A 15,810-nucleotide genomic window follows, 5' to 3' on the forward strand; every position below is an offset into this window, starting at 1 on the left:
GATTTAAAAATATTTTTGCTAAAAACCGTAAGACTTATTATTTAAATTACTATTCTGTTTAGCATTTACCACAATTTCATTGCCTCTTAAACGTACAAGGGTAAAGCTAATGAGATGTTTTTGATAATATTTTATTGATAATAACGAAATCAGTTGCATACGTTGCCACTAGCAGGAAAGGTGTGCGTGCGTATGTGTTAATTATATTTTGTTTATAGATTATCGATATCAGAAATCTGAATTAAACCGACACATAAAGTACTTCTAATGAAGTTCATCTTGTAAGAAAAGATGATTCAACGTCTGGAATGGGATGTACAGCCTCACAAACTTTATTACCTTCAATACAGTGAAGAAAGAAGAAATAGACAGAATTTCAAATAAACACACAACTGCATAAATTAATTATTTCATACAAACTAACTGCCTTCATGCTTGGACGTAATATTCTTTTTAATGTTACTGAATGGGATCATTTCAAAAATGTTGTTAAGACTGATCTCTGGCATTGTAAAACGTTAAAATTATATGATTCGAACGAATATGCAACATTTAAAATTCAAAATATAAAGAAAGCCTTCGACAAAACATATTTTTTATTTTAATTACTCATTCTTCACATAAATGACATGTTATACATAGTTTACATAGTTTACGCATAACATACGTACTCTATTACAATTTACGGATAAATGTGCCAACGCTGATACAAACGATGTGCACACGCGCGCGCGTATTAATCTGAATTACCGACGAATTCGGTCGATAAATTATCGACGATAGCTCACTTTAGTTCCTCATGGACAGGTTCCTACCTGGACGCTCAGCTGGCGCGATATCGCCCCCCCCCCCCCCTCTATGACTTTCCAAGAGCGAAGTTTGCACATCTGAGTGAACTCTAAACAGGTGCATGTTGGCAGAACTGTGAGATTGATAGCACTGTCACGACACGCACACATGCATTCGCTCGGTGACACATAAACGAACATGTCGGCTGCTAAATACATTTTGACAATTGATACGCAGATCGACTGCGATCTGTGAAGATAACGATTCGAGAGCACGAGCAACGCGCACATCACCGCCACGGTGATCATCATCTCGGAGAGAATGTCGTGCAAAATGTACGTATGTCATTCGCGATAGGGGAGAGCGAGTGCGCGCAAAAAATGCCACGTAACAGAAATCATAATAAATCGAGCGAGATTTGTTTTTGAGAGTTCGCGGATAATTAACGGGCATGCCAGTACGTGTGTTCGGCGAGTGCATTTTGTAACGTCAATTTTCTATCGTTCGGGAGCGTGTTATTGATCTAAGTAACGTACGTGGTTCCTTAGTCAGTCCGATCTCGCATTGCTAATTATGTAAATAGTATTTATGTTTATAAGGGAGGTGATTCCAAAGGTTAACTCTCTCCTATATTAAATACACACACACACACACACACACACACATATTTATTTGTGCCCAGGAAAATAGATCAAGCAACTTATCGCTTCTTTTATTTTAGGCATGAAGCATGAGCTGGTTCGATGCCACGGGATTTGCCAACTTGGCGAAATCCGCGCTGAAGGAGGCTCAGAAAACGATAGACAAGGCCTTGGATATCAAGGAGGAAGAGCCAAAGGTAATTCAGTCGCGCCCGGTGGACACTTCAGACTTCTTTGCTAGCTGGGGATTGCAAAATGAAGAGGACACCAGCAAACATGACAACAATCCGCAGAAACAACCAGGTTCGAGCAGCATTTGGGGTAGCTTTACGGGATCGTTCTTCGAACCCCCGAAGATCATAGATGAGAATACGTGGAAGACCGTTAAGCATTCCAAGTCGTTGCAAAACACCAGCGGTCAGAATGAACAGCAACAAAAGCTGGTATCTTCCACTTCCGCTCCCGAAAAACTGACTGCGAAGGAGACGAAAGCTGCAACAGTAGAAAACGAGTCTACATACAAGAGAAATGAAACGGATTCCAATACTGTCAGTAAATCTGTAAATACTAGCCCTAGCATATCCAAAGAGTCTGATGGCAAAGCTGCATCAGAGCCTTGTACGCCTCCAGAGCAGCTATCTGTGGATAATGTTCCTATCAGTACGGAAAAGTGTGTAGCTAAAAGTGCCAGTCTGGATCTGGAACAAGTGTATCGAGCCCCGAGGACAGACAATATTGACGATGATTCCACAACGAGCAGCGATGAGGGGGAAGAAGAACAGTGCGCCAACGAGGTGGTATCAGAAAGCAACGACGCCGATCGCACGTCGAGTCCCATTAATGTGTTCCATAAAGTACCTGCCGTTTCCTCCGAGAGTGACAAGAAGAGTCTGGAGAGTGTGGAGATACTTGGTTCCGAGTCGAACACCGACTGCACCACCACGCCAGAATCGGATCCCAATTCGGTCAGTAATTCGCTGAGTCCCTCCGTCGTGGACATCAAGGTGAACTCCGAGTCGGTTGAGATCCTGCCGGACAGCCTGGTGACGTCGCCGAGCTCCGTGGAAGTGCTGGGCGATTGGAAAAGCGACAGCAGTCCGTACCTGTCTCCGATCGACCCTAAGAATTCAGAGTCGCCGCCGGTTCTGGACGGCGATGAATGCCCCACGCCGTGCGTGGAGTGCCACAACATGCTACAGCCACCGAGGGATCACTACGCGGAAGCGTCCTCGTCCGACATCTCCCCGTATGAATCTCCGATGGAAGAAGTGAGAACGTTGAACGTCACGAACTCCTCGTACCCCTGCAGTATCGATAGCACACCGTCGCCGAACGCGTTCCCCGGTTTAGACGCGAGTAAGACTTCGTACTCGCACGCGGACAGCTCGAAAACCTCCCCCGACAGCGTCGAGGTAATACCGGACGTGGACGAACTGGATGAAGTAAGCGTGGCTGACGACTCTTACACTTCAGCTTCCGAAGGCACGGTAATGACGGTGCTCGAATCGTTTCAACAGTTGGATGCAACAGTTAAGAACAAGATCGAACTGGCTGACGTAAGTATGAAGATGCCTACGAAGATGCACGACTCATGCCCGGACGACAAGCAAACGTCAGCGAAAACCTGCACCGAGAGCAAGTTAAACCTGAGTCTCGATTCTCTGAAGGAGAAGCACAACATGCATCTGATGATCGAGCCGATCACCACTCAGCCAATTCGAAAATTGGACTACCTGGAGGGAGTAAGCGAGAAGCCGGATCTTTCCACGTTTTCTCAATTAATGAGCACTATAGAACCGCCAGATCCCGATAGTTATCCTCAGGCCGAGAACGCGGCAGATAGCACGATAATCGAAAGTAGTACCGATCAGTATTTAATATCTACCGATTCGAGCAGGGAGGGAACGTTGATTGAAAGTAGCTCGGAAGATAACACGACGTTAATCTGCACGGGTGATTCGAAGGTGCCGGAGGCTCCCTTGACCGCTAGTTCTTACGTGAAGACTATGCTGGCTGATGCTATGGTCGAGAAGGGCGAGCTGACTGATATGGAGCAACATTGCACGGAAATGCATCGAGAAAATTCACCCATATCATCAGAAAGGTAAACCTCTAAATTCACCCAATTTCTTAATTATTTCGATTCATAATAATAATAATTGCGTAATATTTAATATTTATAAAATCTACTTTTTTTTAATCAGTCGTTCGGACCTAGTGAAAATTGGCTCCGATCAGGCTAGTGGGCATACGAGTGGCGACGAATTGGAAACCACAACGTCGAGCGACATCGAGATAATATCCAGGTACAAAGAGAGATCTGCTGATTACGTTTAACATTTTTCGCGCTTCAACATAGCTTATACGCGGTTCGTTGTCAACAGTCCAAACGGGGACTCGAGTTCGACGCAATCTCGACAGAGTCCAGCGAAATTGCAGTTGACTAAAGGCGGTGATCTGCTGACGAAAACCTTGAAGACCAGAGGCCACTCCCGCGAGTTGAGCGAGATCAGTATCGGCTCGGACGAGGCGAATATGGAGATTGAGAAATTATTGAAACGCATACAGGAAATGACGGAAATTTTGGAAGCGAGGGAGTCGAAGCTAATCGACGTGAGCAGAATAAACATGGAGTTGCACGAGCAAAATGCGAATTTAATGAAGTAAGTCCGTCGTGATATACTGTCAAGAGCTTACCGTCCGTTCCACTTGGAATAACGCCGATGCTTACTCGAACGGACACGTTTTTTTAGGCAGCTTGAGAATTTCGAGAAACACGCGGAGCAGAATCAAAATATAAATCAAATCACGGATGAGTACACGCAGCGTTTGTCGGCATTGGAGAGGAAGTTTCAGCAGGCGATAAGGGAGCGCGATCAGTTGCGGAAGAATTTGGATCAGTTGAAACTGGAGGCGGCGTCGCGGCTGTCGTCGCAGGAAATGTCCAGCATTAACGCCGAGAAAGATGAAATTATAAAGGAGCTGCGCGAGGAGGGCGAGAAGCTCAGCAAGCAACAGCTTCAGCACAGCAATATCATTAAGAAGCTGCGAGTGAAGGAAAAGGAAACGGACGCGACGATAAAGAGTCAAAAGTATATCTCGCGTTACACTCTCATTCTTGTTTCAATCGCGTTGGAGGAACGGCGAGTGACAGCGAATGATAAATTTTTCTAGAGAACAAATCGAGGAGCAGAATACGGAATTGGAGAGGCTGAAGCGATCGCTACACGCGAAGGAGGAGGTGGAGCGCAGCCAGATAGAAGCTGTCCACACACTCACCGCGAAAACGAAGAAGCAAGAGAAGGAAATACTGACGCTGCAGGAAAAACTGGATAACACGGCGCATAAGATGGAAGCCTATAAGAAGAGTCTAGACGCTGCAAAAATGTGAATATACAGTCACTAATTACTTCTGTATAAAGTACATATATATATATATATATATATATATATATTAAATTCTATAAGCTGTGTAACACATAAGAATAGCGCAAAGTCGATCGACAATAACAGCTTCTGTATTCTGTGCGACAGGGATTTGACGGAAACTAGGAAAAAGCTGTTGACCACGGAGGAGGAATTAAAGGAAGCTGTAGATAACGCGGGAGAATCGTGCCAGTTGCTTGCACAAGTGGAGAATTTGAAATTGAAGTATCGTCAGGCCGAGGAGTCTCATGTCAAGTAAATGTCACGTATTAAATCAAGTTCATGCCTATTTGTTCGATATTAATTCTAATTATCTTTTACGACGTAGAAGGGAAGAGTTTCTCAAGCAAGAAAATAACGAGTTACTTAAACGACTGGAGGTAGCGGAAGCTAGAAGCGAAGAGTTATCCGAGTCGGTCTCGGTAGCGACGAAGCCCCTGCTAAGACAACTGGAACAGCTCCAAGCGAGTTTGCTACACAAATCCAACAGCTTCATGAAGCAAGAGAAGGTCCTGTCGGAGAAGAACATTGAGTTGCAGTCGAAAATTGAGAACCTGTTAGAGATGGATCGGCTTCTCAGAGAGGAGAACGTTAATCTTAAATCCAAGGAGTCGCACTTGGAATCGAAGCTCAACATAAAAGAGAGGGAAAGGTTGAAGTTGCAGGAGTCTCATGACAAGCTGAAAGAGGAAAACGAGAGATTGTTGGAGCGTGATGCACAGTAAGTATTATTTAGAACGCGTAAATACGTGCGTTCGAGCAAAATGATAAAAGAACGCTCTGTGATATGCTCGAACTTCAGGCTTCAGGACGCAATAAATGCCCTCGAGGAGACACATTCCGCCAATATACAGGAACTGAAAGAAGAAATAAATGCCTTGGAGGAAAAGCTAGCCGTGGAGAAGGCAGCGATCGACGCGGAACGAAGACGGAACAACGCGGTAATGGAACAGCAACAGAACACCGACGAGGAGCTGCGGTTTAGCCCTACCCTCAGTATAGAGCAGGAATCCGTCAGCAGCGTGAATAGCGTCTGGCCGGCCGTACGTTGTTAATAAGTCTCACGAGATTGCAATCGACAGTCAATCACACACACGCATGTATATATGTGGCAATACAAACACTTTTTCTCTTCAGTTTAGCGAAAACTCGGTATTCGACAATAATTCTGGAAGATTCCCGCCGATGTCGTACGAGGGAATTAGGGCGGGTTCGAGCAGCACGTCGATTTTCGAAAACTTACAAGCGCAACTGAAACAGAGGGACGGTAAGCTTCTGCGTCGCGCACTCGATGCTTATCGGTAACATTATCAGGCTTGAGCGATTCCGTTATCGGTCATTCAACAACGGTTACTTGCAAGAGTTACTTCACTTGGAGAACTGTAATCTGTAATTTTACAGGCGAGATACAACAACTGCAGTGGGAGCTGTCTCGGCGGAACGTGGAGAGGGATGCGTTGAACGCGGAACTGGCAACGTTAACCCTGAAGGTTGAGGATCTGAGTAGCAAGGTCTCGGAGGCGCAGGCGCTCAACGAGAGCCTCAGTGAAACGCAGACCAGGTACGACGCGTTGCTGCAGATGTACGGTGAGAAGGTCGAGGAGAACCAAGAGCTGCGGCTGGATCTCGAGGACATCAAGGAGATGTACAAAACGCAGATCGATCAGCTTCTAAAGAGGCAAAACTAACGGCTTCGCAATGGAAAGGCGAGGCTCTCAGAAACGGGACGATCCCCGCGCGATTCTCCACCTCTCCACTTTGATTACACGAACGTACTTTTTAGCGCATCCTAGTAGATAATCCCCTCGTCTATTTCTAGCGCGATTCGAGGTGTAAGGAGAGATTTTATAGCTCGAACGATTTTAATAATAAATTCTATTTATAATCCAGCGGCGGAAGTGAATGCAAAAGTATGTGATAAAGGATTTGGGTTCCCAGAAAAACTTTGAATCAGATCCTTCGTGAGACTACGTGAGGAAATATGTTTGTAACGAATCGAGAGAGAGAGAGAGTGGGAGAGCGGTGATCCGCAAATCGTCAGGAATTATCGATATCAGCCTGTACGATTAGCAATTACGATATATCAGCGTGATACACCGAAACTCACTCTTCTCCTTCACACACGTATTATTTCTTCAGCATAATTATTGTTAATTACTGTCAAATATTTTAATTTAATTTAACATCAGGGAGGATTATGTGATATATCGGATTGTATTATAATGTTCAAATATAACATAATTATGTATATAACGCAACGACAATGTAACTTTGTCATATAAATATTATATAAATATCGTATAAATACAATGATTTAAACACTGATGCTTTTTCTGTCGCATTTCATGAGTTGTGAATCTTTCGAGGAAAATTATCATCCTTTACGAACAAAGCATGATAAATTTACGAGCATTACGCGATCGCGAGATTTATGGGACACGGGATGATTTCACACCGCGTGATATCATGCACGCGTTGGTTATATTTAGAACAGCTCACATCAGTGCAACAAGATGCACCGCCCATGGAGATGCGCGATCACCATCACGCGTGCATTTCAAATGTTATAATTAATCCTTCCTCCGGCAAAATCTTTCGTGATTACTCGTCAAATTGTTCTCGCGTGTCATCAGCTTTCCCCTGCAAAATCTCCAGTTTTAATTGTATCTTTAAGTGACTTTCGACTTTCCCTTTAAGTGAACGTTTCCGTGAGTATCAAAATTTGTGCCTTTAACGATGCATGTTTTTTTCCTTGATCTTAATGTGTCGTGTGATTTTCAAAAATATGTCGAATTCTTACACGTCGTGATCGATCGTGACGTGAAGCGCGATAAAGTACCGATAATAACAATTAGGAAATGATAAAGCTATTCTTAAAGTTCGAATTAAGATTTTTGCAGATACGTTTTGTTGTGCGTCCGATCGCAGATTGCAGAAATATCATGCAAAATGAATGAAACAGGCTGATTTATTTAGGTCTCTTGTACTTATCTTGATTATTTAGCAGCGTCAGGTGTACAGGTTATAACGAGCAATACATACATGTGTTTATTGTGAGGAGTTGATTCAGAGTCTACCTTGATATTACATGTTTGATATTATATTTGGCGTAGGAAGTGAAAAGAGCAGAAAATGGTTAATCCGCAGAGGAAAAGGATGATTACGCCAGACGTAATGCTGGATACCAGGAATGTAATGATTCCTGTCGTAAGACCCGTGCCTGTCAAGCAGAGCTTCAATATACCCTTCTCGGAAGACAGGCCTCAAATTCTGTGGGCACAAAATTATAAGAACAATCCTGCACTGATGTTCTTTGAGACACCGTCGCATACATTGTATAATCCTTTGAGAAACTTGCTTGAGGTCTCTCTCTTTCTCCCAAGTGAAATATTAAAAAACAAATGTATTTTCTTGTTCTCATTACATATTTCTTGCATATCTATGTCAAAAAGTATAGAAAGAATTGTGCCCAGAAAAGATATCAATTTCTGTATGTCGAAGCAGGTAAAGAGACTCAATGGTACGAAATTGAAGAATCAAAGTACAAAATACACCATTTCTGGGAAAGCAGATTCCACAGGCATAAAGGGAATCGATACTTTGCAAAATGCGTGCCCGTCAGAGGAATCATCCTGTAACAAGAACGATCGCACGTTGTGCTTTCCCAACACAGTACCTGTGCACTTGGAAACATCAACAGACGATCAAGATTTGCACAGAGCGAGTTCGAGATCCATAGAATTATCAAGAAAGCACAATCTGCCACAGATGAAGCACCCTCGAACGAAATGCGAGGACAGATTTGCAATTTTGCCAAAGATAGAGGCGCAAGTCAGTAATGACATGAGCGAATCGCCAATTGTGTCGTTGCCAAACCAATCATTCTATGATACAGACACTGCTTCTACGATATCAGCATTGGTTTCGCTGTCAGCACCAAGTTTCACGATGGAAAATGAGGAAGCGTTTGCAAATACTCTGAATCAGAAATCAGTATTTAGGATAACGTCAAATCAATTGCAGTCTATCAACAGCGAATGTGAAATAAATGTGTTACATTATGAGAACGATGCTCTAGCAGAAAATTGCACCACGCATTTTGTACAACGTTGCTTAAACTCCACCAAAACAAATTCCTCCACTAATACCAGTTCAGCCAAGATTCGGGATGACAATGTCATTGATGAGAAAAGCAGAATAAAACATTTTTATAAATGGGAAGCAGCTAATTGGATGCCGCTTTCTCAAGGAAAGCAATATGATACATATGGAATAAAAAGCGTCGGTGTGTACAGCAAAAAGCCTTACGAGTGTAAGATAAAATATTCTTGGCAAGTTATTGGAATAAGCACGCAAACGTCAAGCAGTTTGTTACAAGATTTGCTGGACAATACGAGTGCCAATGAGCCTGCGTATAAAATGTGCAGCATAAAATATTCCTGGCAAATCATAGGAATTGGCACACAGGCATCCTTGCACGATTGTCATAACGATCCAGACTACTGGAGTGGCGTGTTGTTGTCACCGAATAAGAATCGTGACGAGAACAATTCCCAGATTGGTAGTAACGAAACAGATCGTAGCAAATTGCGAGATCGCGTAAAATGTGCGAAGGGAGGATTGAGGAGACACTTAATACTAAATAATCAGGAGACCCAAACCTTCGCCGAGAAAGATGTTCAAACTGATGATCAGTATGCAAAATATTCCTGGCACGATTTGGTCAAACGATATATGTAATCCGAAAGACTGTATTGCAATTTGCAATGTTAATATTTATTCATATATATGAATATTATCGTTGTAATTATTTACGTTAATCCATGTCTTGAAATATTTTTTTCCAGATATGGAACAAATTTTGGAAGCGCTGACCAACCAGAATCTGTCAGATGAGTTGGAAATGGAACATCTCGGCAGTCGTGACAAATTATTCGAAAAATACACGATAAAACCGTTAATGCCAAATATTTCCAGCAAGAGTCCTGTAACGCTGGCAAGTAACGGCAATGAAAACACCAAGAAGGAAGAACTTCTGACGAGATTAACAAACACATTAAAGAAATTGAATGAATACGAACGGGGAAATCTCGATGAAAATTGGGATCCATCGCATCTCGTTGCGAAAGATACCTTCGCACAGACAACAGAAGCACTGCCAGAAAATGTGGAAGAGATTGTCACAGGCATCGTACAATCTACGCAGGAATATATAGCGAAACTCGATTATCAACTGAAAGATCTTGACAACGCTGATCAAGAGGTGGGTGTCTTCTCTCCAAATTTTATCGTCTCGCTTTGCTGCGATTGCTGCCTCCCGTGATATTTGTATTAACGTATGGAAACTGTTTTGTTAGATAGAAAATAGTATGATGAAAACGTTAAAAGATATAGACGGGACATTTCAATCTTTGTTAGATGATGTGTGCCATGAAATCAATAAGAGACGCGAACAACTGATACTGGAAACAGACATTCACAAGCACGAGAGTTTAATACCATTGAGAGCTTGCAGGAGGGAAGTCGAGGCACAGATACGAAACGCACGGAACGTTATATCGATGAGCGAGGATGTGCTGCAACGTCCGTGCCAATACAGCGCATTTGCAAATTTCGTTGCCGCGAGCAATGACATAGGCAGGTGAGTCGTAACTAATCATCTCGCGAGATGCAATCCTTCAACTTTAATTGTCACAATTATTAATTATTTATTTATTTATTATTTATTAGGATACCAGCAGTGCCGTACTCGGACGAGCTTCCAAGCATAAATTTCGATCGCCCGTTGAGCTCGTACAAGGAAGAGATTATCGAGCAGATATCAAAGCTCGGTTGCGTCTCCCCTACGATGCCCGTTCAGATAATGAACATCGAGGAAAGACCCGCGGGTCTATTTGTTAAATGGCACATAACTAATCCGGAGTACGTCGCCGAGGAACAAATGTTTGTCGTGGAGAAAGCCAACGGGGAGATTCTCGATCCGGCATCGAGCGAGTTCGAGACGGTGTACAAGGGATCCGAGACCTTCTGCTTTATAAGGAATATAGAGATTGATCAACCAGTTACGCTGAGGGTTCGAATACAGGCGGATAATATTGCGAGAAGTGTACATCACATCGCACGGACCACTATATTACCATACAGTACGTAGAAAACAGAGAGAGAGAGAGGAATAAATATTATGTGTGATTTTTATTGATATTTAAAAAATTATATAATTAAAATTGTGATCTTAAACTTATTTAAGATATTTCATATTCTAAATTTTATCTCATATCTAAAATAAAACATTTTAGATATGATAGGTTTTAAACAGTAATAATTTATTGAGTTGATTTAAAAGTTAAAACTCTGCATCGATTTAGTCGGTCCAATAGCTGGATTAAAAGAAAAATTATACATTGTTTATTGCATTTAGTATGAAGTATCACATTAGGAACGTACAACTATGTAACTATTATTTATAATAATTGTAGGCTGGGAAACCAATAATAAAGATTACATGATCACTAATAATGGTAAGATTGCTGCGAAATTGACAGACGCAATAAGTACACTGTTCTCACAAGGTCCTCAGTTTGATGCGAATCACGTAATTGAATTCAAGGTAATTGTATACAACCACGATGATTTCATTATATACAATTTTTGTCCAATCGCTTAATCTACTTTAATTCATTTGTTAGTTTTTAGAAGTCTCGCAAGAAGGAAACGACGACGAGGGTATCGCACTGGTTTATGATCCGCAAGGCAGTCACGACGCGTTAAAGAGGACCGCTTCGTTGATGATCACGCCTCGTGGTAAAATCTTCATGGATGGCGACGAGAAACTGATGCGCTTGCCGAAAATGCGCTTTGGTACGAACATCACGATTTCTGCCTTCAAAAAAAACGCTCGTGTCCTACGAGTGAACATCGAGTCTGAAAATAAATGTGTCACATATGACTGGCGTGTGCAAACACCACTGTACTTCGCCGCTCGATTTACAGAGTGCAAGAAGTGGAACTTGATGATCAAATGAAGATGCGGTCTGCATGATTTATTTTTACCAAGGAACACAAGTGCACTAATACCGATTATAATTTCATAGTAATAAAACAAAAAGAGTGCCTTACATAAAGAAAAGTCACACTCAGCCCGAACATCCTCTGCAACCACAGTGTATGCACTCCACTATCCGGCCCTCCTCTAGCTTGCCTTTCGGCACTCTGCAGATGCAATTTGTGCCGAAGTTCGTGTCCCTCGTCTGGATGCAACGTAAGCAACAGAGATTTTCGTAGCCCACCTTCTTCCACTTGGCTATTAGATTCTTGTCCGCGATGTTCTCGTTCAAGCAGTAATCGTACAATTCTGAAAAGTGAAACACAATGAACGAAGTTATAAATTTTCAGGTCGAGGGCATTTAATACGGCACGTCAACTTACCGCGACTAATCGCTTTTCTCCTGTAAAACAAATCGTATATGTAGCGCGATTTCTGATGGTGAATCTTAAATATCGGCCATAGGGATTCTTGCTTTCTCTTGCCCTCATGAGGTTCCGTCTCGGCTGTAACAAAAAAATTGTTTTAAGACATTCTCTTCATCGAGGAGCTGGAGCGATCGCTAAACTTAACCTCAAAACGCTAACCTACCTTCGCGCATTTTTTGTTCTAATTCCTCTAACGTAGGCTCTATCAATTCCCAACCGTCTGGTGGCGGTTTCTTGCTGCGTCGTACTTTCGGCATATTGTAATATTCTAATTTATTTTAAATATTACTATAAATATTTATGTATAATTAACCACCGATACGCTGCTCGACGCTGTTCCGCATTTAATAAGAGATCCCTGATAAGCGGAACTAAAAGCAATATGGCGTCGATAAGCTGAATATATTAAAGTCGCCTTAAATTCATCTTAAGATATTTATTAGCCAATTAGATAGCTGTATTAGTATCTAAAACGTGTGAAATGGACTATGAAAACCGCTCTAAATATATTCTAGATTGTGGTCCAGTTGAGACTCAAAATACTTCAGAACGCTTTCTATCCTTTTTCTTTGAAAGAAGTGTTTCGAAGCATTTGGAGCATTAACCGAACCACAGTCTTGTAAAAAAAAATATTAAGATACGTTTGTCTTTTGTTTTTATACTTTTTGCACTTTGAGGAAGATGAAATTGGATGATGATATGCGATAATCGAGTAATTTTCTAGAAATAGAAGAAAATAATTTATTTACGCAACATAGTCTTTTTGATACATTTTCTTTTGTTTACGTACGTATCTGGGAAAAGAGAAATAGATGTCTTGCACAACATAGCAACACTTATCTCTTTATAAGGAAATATGATAATTGTAGCTATTTCCCCTCTTTTTTTCTCTCTCTCTCATACGCATTTCATATTTGCAATTTCATCCATCACGTGAACGATGAATGAATAACATCAGCAAAATATTCTCCAAATGATTTTTTTAATCAAATATTTAAAAAAATTAATGTAAAGATACAGAGAAACTATACTTTAACAAGCATTCGAAATTCTTTAATGACCCAAGTTCAGTGACTCATATGAACGATAAGCTCTCGTCTTTTTAATTCCTTTTACTGAAACTTGGTGCTGATAGATAACCGACTTAAGAGAGACGTATTCGATTCGTTGTGATGCTTAACCACTTCAGCATTCGTCATCGTTGCTAAATAAATGATTTAAAGTCGACTTGAAACTAGGAAGGCGGATGCCCTCACGTTTGTCAATGTGAATTATTAAACGAGGCATTCAGTGTTTTCAGAACACCGTGTATAACGGACGGCGAACGGAATATGACAGGGCCTACGTGACTCAATGATTTAATCTACCTATTGTCAAAACTGTGTGCGTGTTCATGCGTTCATCTCTTGCCCTTGCTGTGCCGCTCGGTCTTCGCCGAGCTTAATGTCATTTTGCCGTCTGCACGGAAATTTTCACGGGGAAGATGGGTCAACGTGTCTCGAGGTCCGACTTCGAATGGGTCTACACCGAGGAGCCGCACGCTACCCGGCGCAAAATTATACTAGGTATAAAAATGCGAGAGAAACAACACCGCACGTGTCCAACCTTATCGATTTAATAGCACTGTTTTTATTCACATATTGACTCGAGTAAAATATTCTGAAGGATGCTGTCGAGCTTCCGTAGTTACAAAGCTAGAGGAACCACATCTGAGAACTGATATTTCTATCGAAATTTTAAGGCAAAATAATGTTTTGCGAGCGGCCAAGTGTCAATTCAGCTTGTCGTGTGGACATCTTAATTAATAGATATCTTATTCGGTTATTTTTTTCAATAATTATTGAAAGCACTTATTTTTTAGAAAAATATCCACAAATAAAACGGCTGTTTGGATATGATCCGAACTTCAAATGGGTTGTTACTGGAATGGTGTTAATGCAGTTCCTCTCATTCTTTATTGTTAAGGATTTGAGTTACCCAAAACTCTTGTTGTTAGCCTATTGCTTTGGGGGTGTAATAAACCATTCCCTTATGCTTGGTACGTATATGTCCATTACTTCAATGGAATTAAAATTTATCAGATATAGACAAATATGTTAATATTAATGCATTAATGTTTTTCATTCGTTGTGCTAATCTTTATCATGCGTTGCTTTACAGCGATACACGAGATATCTCATAATCTTGCTTTTGGACATGCTAGGCCTATGGCTAACAGACTCTTCGGTTTTTTTGCAAATTTGCCAATAGGAATACCAATATCAATTAGTTTTAAAAAATATCATCTAGAACATCATCGTGTGAGTATCGCTCTATTTAATTTGCTCCACTTGACAATAATATATGGTTATTATATAATAACGTTTTTAAAACACACATATATCTATATTTATTTATTCTATCTAGTACCAAGGCGATGAAAAATTAGATACCGATTTGCCAACGTTATTAGAGGCAAAATTATTTAGTACGACTTTTGGAAAATTCTGTTGGATATTGCTGCAACCATTGTTCTACGCATTCAGACCTCTTATAACATACCCGAAAATACCAACTGCTCTAGAATATGTCAATTTAGTTATACAATTGACGTTTGATGGCTGTGTATGGTACTTTTTTGGTAAGTTTTTGAATTTTTAATATGCGCATCCCCTCCGAGATGGAAATTATTAATACTATTTATTAGTATAATTTTTATTTATTACGTTATAGCGATAAATTGCTAATGTGGAGTATGAAATGTAATTTTAGGCGGTAAAGTGCTCTTTTATTTGCTCATTGGCTCTCTCATGGCAATGGGATTGCATCCTGTAGCGGGGCATTTTATATCCGAGCATTATATGTATAAAAAAGGCTTCGAGACGTACAGTTACTACGGTCCTCTGAACTTCATCACTTTCAACGTTGGATATCACAACGAGCATCACGATTTTCCCGCAGTGCCTGGCTCGAGATTACCAGAGGTACGCCAAAAATCGATGAAACACTGATACATAATTGTTATACGGTTTTATATTAGCTGGTTATTTATTATTTTAATTACGTTTTATATACAGGTGAAACGCATAGCCGCGGAATTTTACGATAATTTGCCGCAGCACAATTCATGGGTTTCCGTCCTGTACGATTTCGTAATGGATCCCGAAATTGGGCCATACGCAAGAATGAAACGAAGGCATCGAGGATTAGATCAATAGATTTTTTAATTCCTTAGTTTTTCTATGGATGTATATAAGATTTATATTTACACGATTGATTCTGCTACTATACAAATTGGCAGAATTTGTAAGGACATATAGCTCGAGGATGTCCTACATTGTTCGAAATGCGTATGCTTGAAAGCATAACATATTTCTTGCACTGCAACATACATTCAGGGATAATTTAAGGATGATATTAATGTATGTATGTATGTATGTAATAACAGACAAGTATAATTGTCAAACTGTTCCTTTGTATTGTATATTTGGATCACAAGTGTTGA

At 40.9% G+C, this 15,810-nt stretch overlaps 3 protein-coding genes across 3 annotated transcripts; 2 read left to right on the forward strand and 1 right to left on the reverse strand.

Annotated features, from left to right (window-relative positions):
• The first annotated feature begins 918 nt into the window (after window positions 1–918).
• On the forward strand, window positions 919–11,977 carry LOC105285925. Its single transcript, XM_011350498.3, has 20 exons — window positions 919–1,124; window positions 1,511–3,534; window positions 3,635–3,736; window positions 3,815–4,093; window positions 4,184–4,522; window positions 4,605–4,817; window positions 4,965–5,111; window positions 5,185–5,577; window positions 5,659–5,899; window positions 5,994–6,123; window positions 6,258–6,501; window positions 7,223–7,272; window positions 7,981–8,219; window positions 8,361–9,550; window positions 9,605–9,612; window positions 9,704–10,119; window positions 10,214–10,497; window positions 10,587–10,999; window positions 11,333–11,463; window positions 11,543–11,977. Exons 2-20 carry the CDS (start codon window positions 1,520–1,522, stop codon window positions 11,876–11,878), a joined length of 7,170 nt encoding a protein of 2,389 aa, XP_011348800.2. The 5' UTR covers window positions 919–1,124; window positions 1,511–1,519; the 3' UTR covers window positions 11,879–11,977.
• Window positions 11,599–12,706, reverse strand: LOC105285933 (protein BUD31 homolog). The gene is made up of 4 exons (XM_011350508.3): window positions 12,490–12,706; window positions 12,282–12,404; window positions 11,973–12,207; window positions 11,599–11,777 (listed from the first exon to the last, which is right to left on the reverse strand). Exons 1-3 carry the CDS (start codon window positions 12,581–12,583, stop codon window positions 11,990–11,992), a joined length of 435 nt encoding a protein of 144 aa, XP_011348810.1. The 5' UTR covers window positions 12,584–12,706; the 3' UTR covers window positions 11,599–11,777; window positions 11,973–11,989.
• Window positions 12,707–13,020: 314 nt separating this feature from the next.
• LOC105285916 (sphingolipid delta(4)-desaturase DES1) lies at window positions 13,021–15,776 on the forward strand. The gene is made up of 6 exons (XM_011350485.3): window positions 13,021–13,891; window positions 14,188–14,364; window positions 14,487–14,626; window positions 14,733–14,946; window positions 15,078–15,289; window positions 15,383–15,776. The coding sequence occupies exons 1-6, from the start codon at window positions 13,810–13,812 to the stop codon at window positions 15,521–15,523; spliced, it is 966 nt and encodes a 321-aa protein (XP_011348787.1). The 5' UTR covers window positions 13,021–13,809; the 3' UTR covers window positions 15,524–15,776.
• The last annotated feature ends 34 nt before the right edge of the window (window positions 15,777–15,810 follow it).

This window comes from Ooceraea biroi, chromosome 4, assembly GCF_003672135.1.
Source record: "Ooceraea biroi isolate clonal line C1 chromosome 4, Obir_v5.4, whole genome shotgun sequence".
In the NCBI taxonomy this organism is placed as follows: Eukaryota; Metazoa; Arthropoda; class Insecta; order Hymenoptera; family Formicidae; genus Ooceraea; species Ooceraea biroi.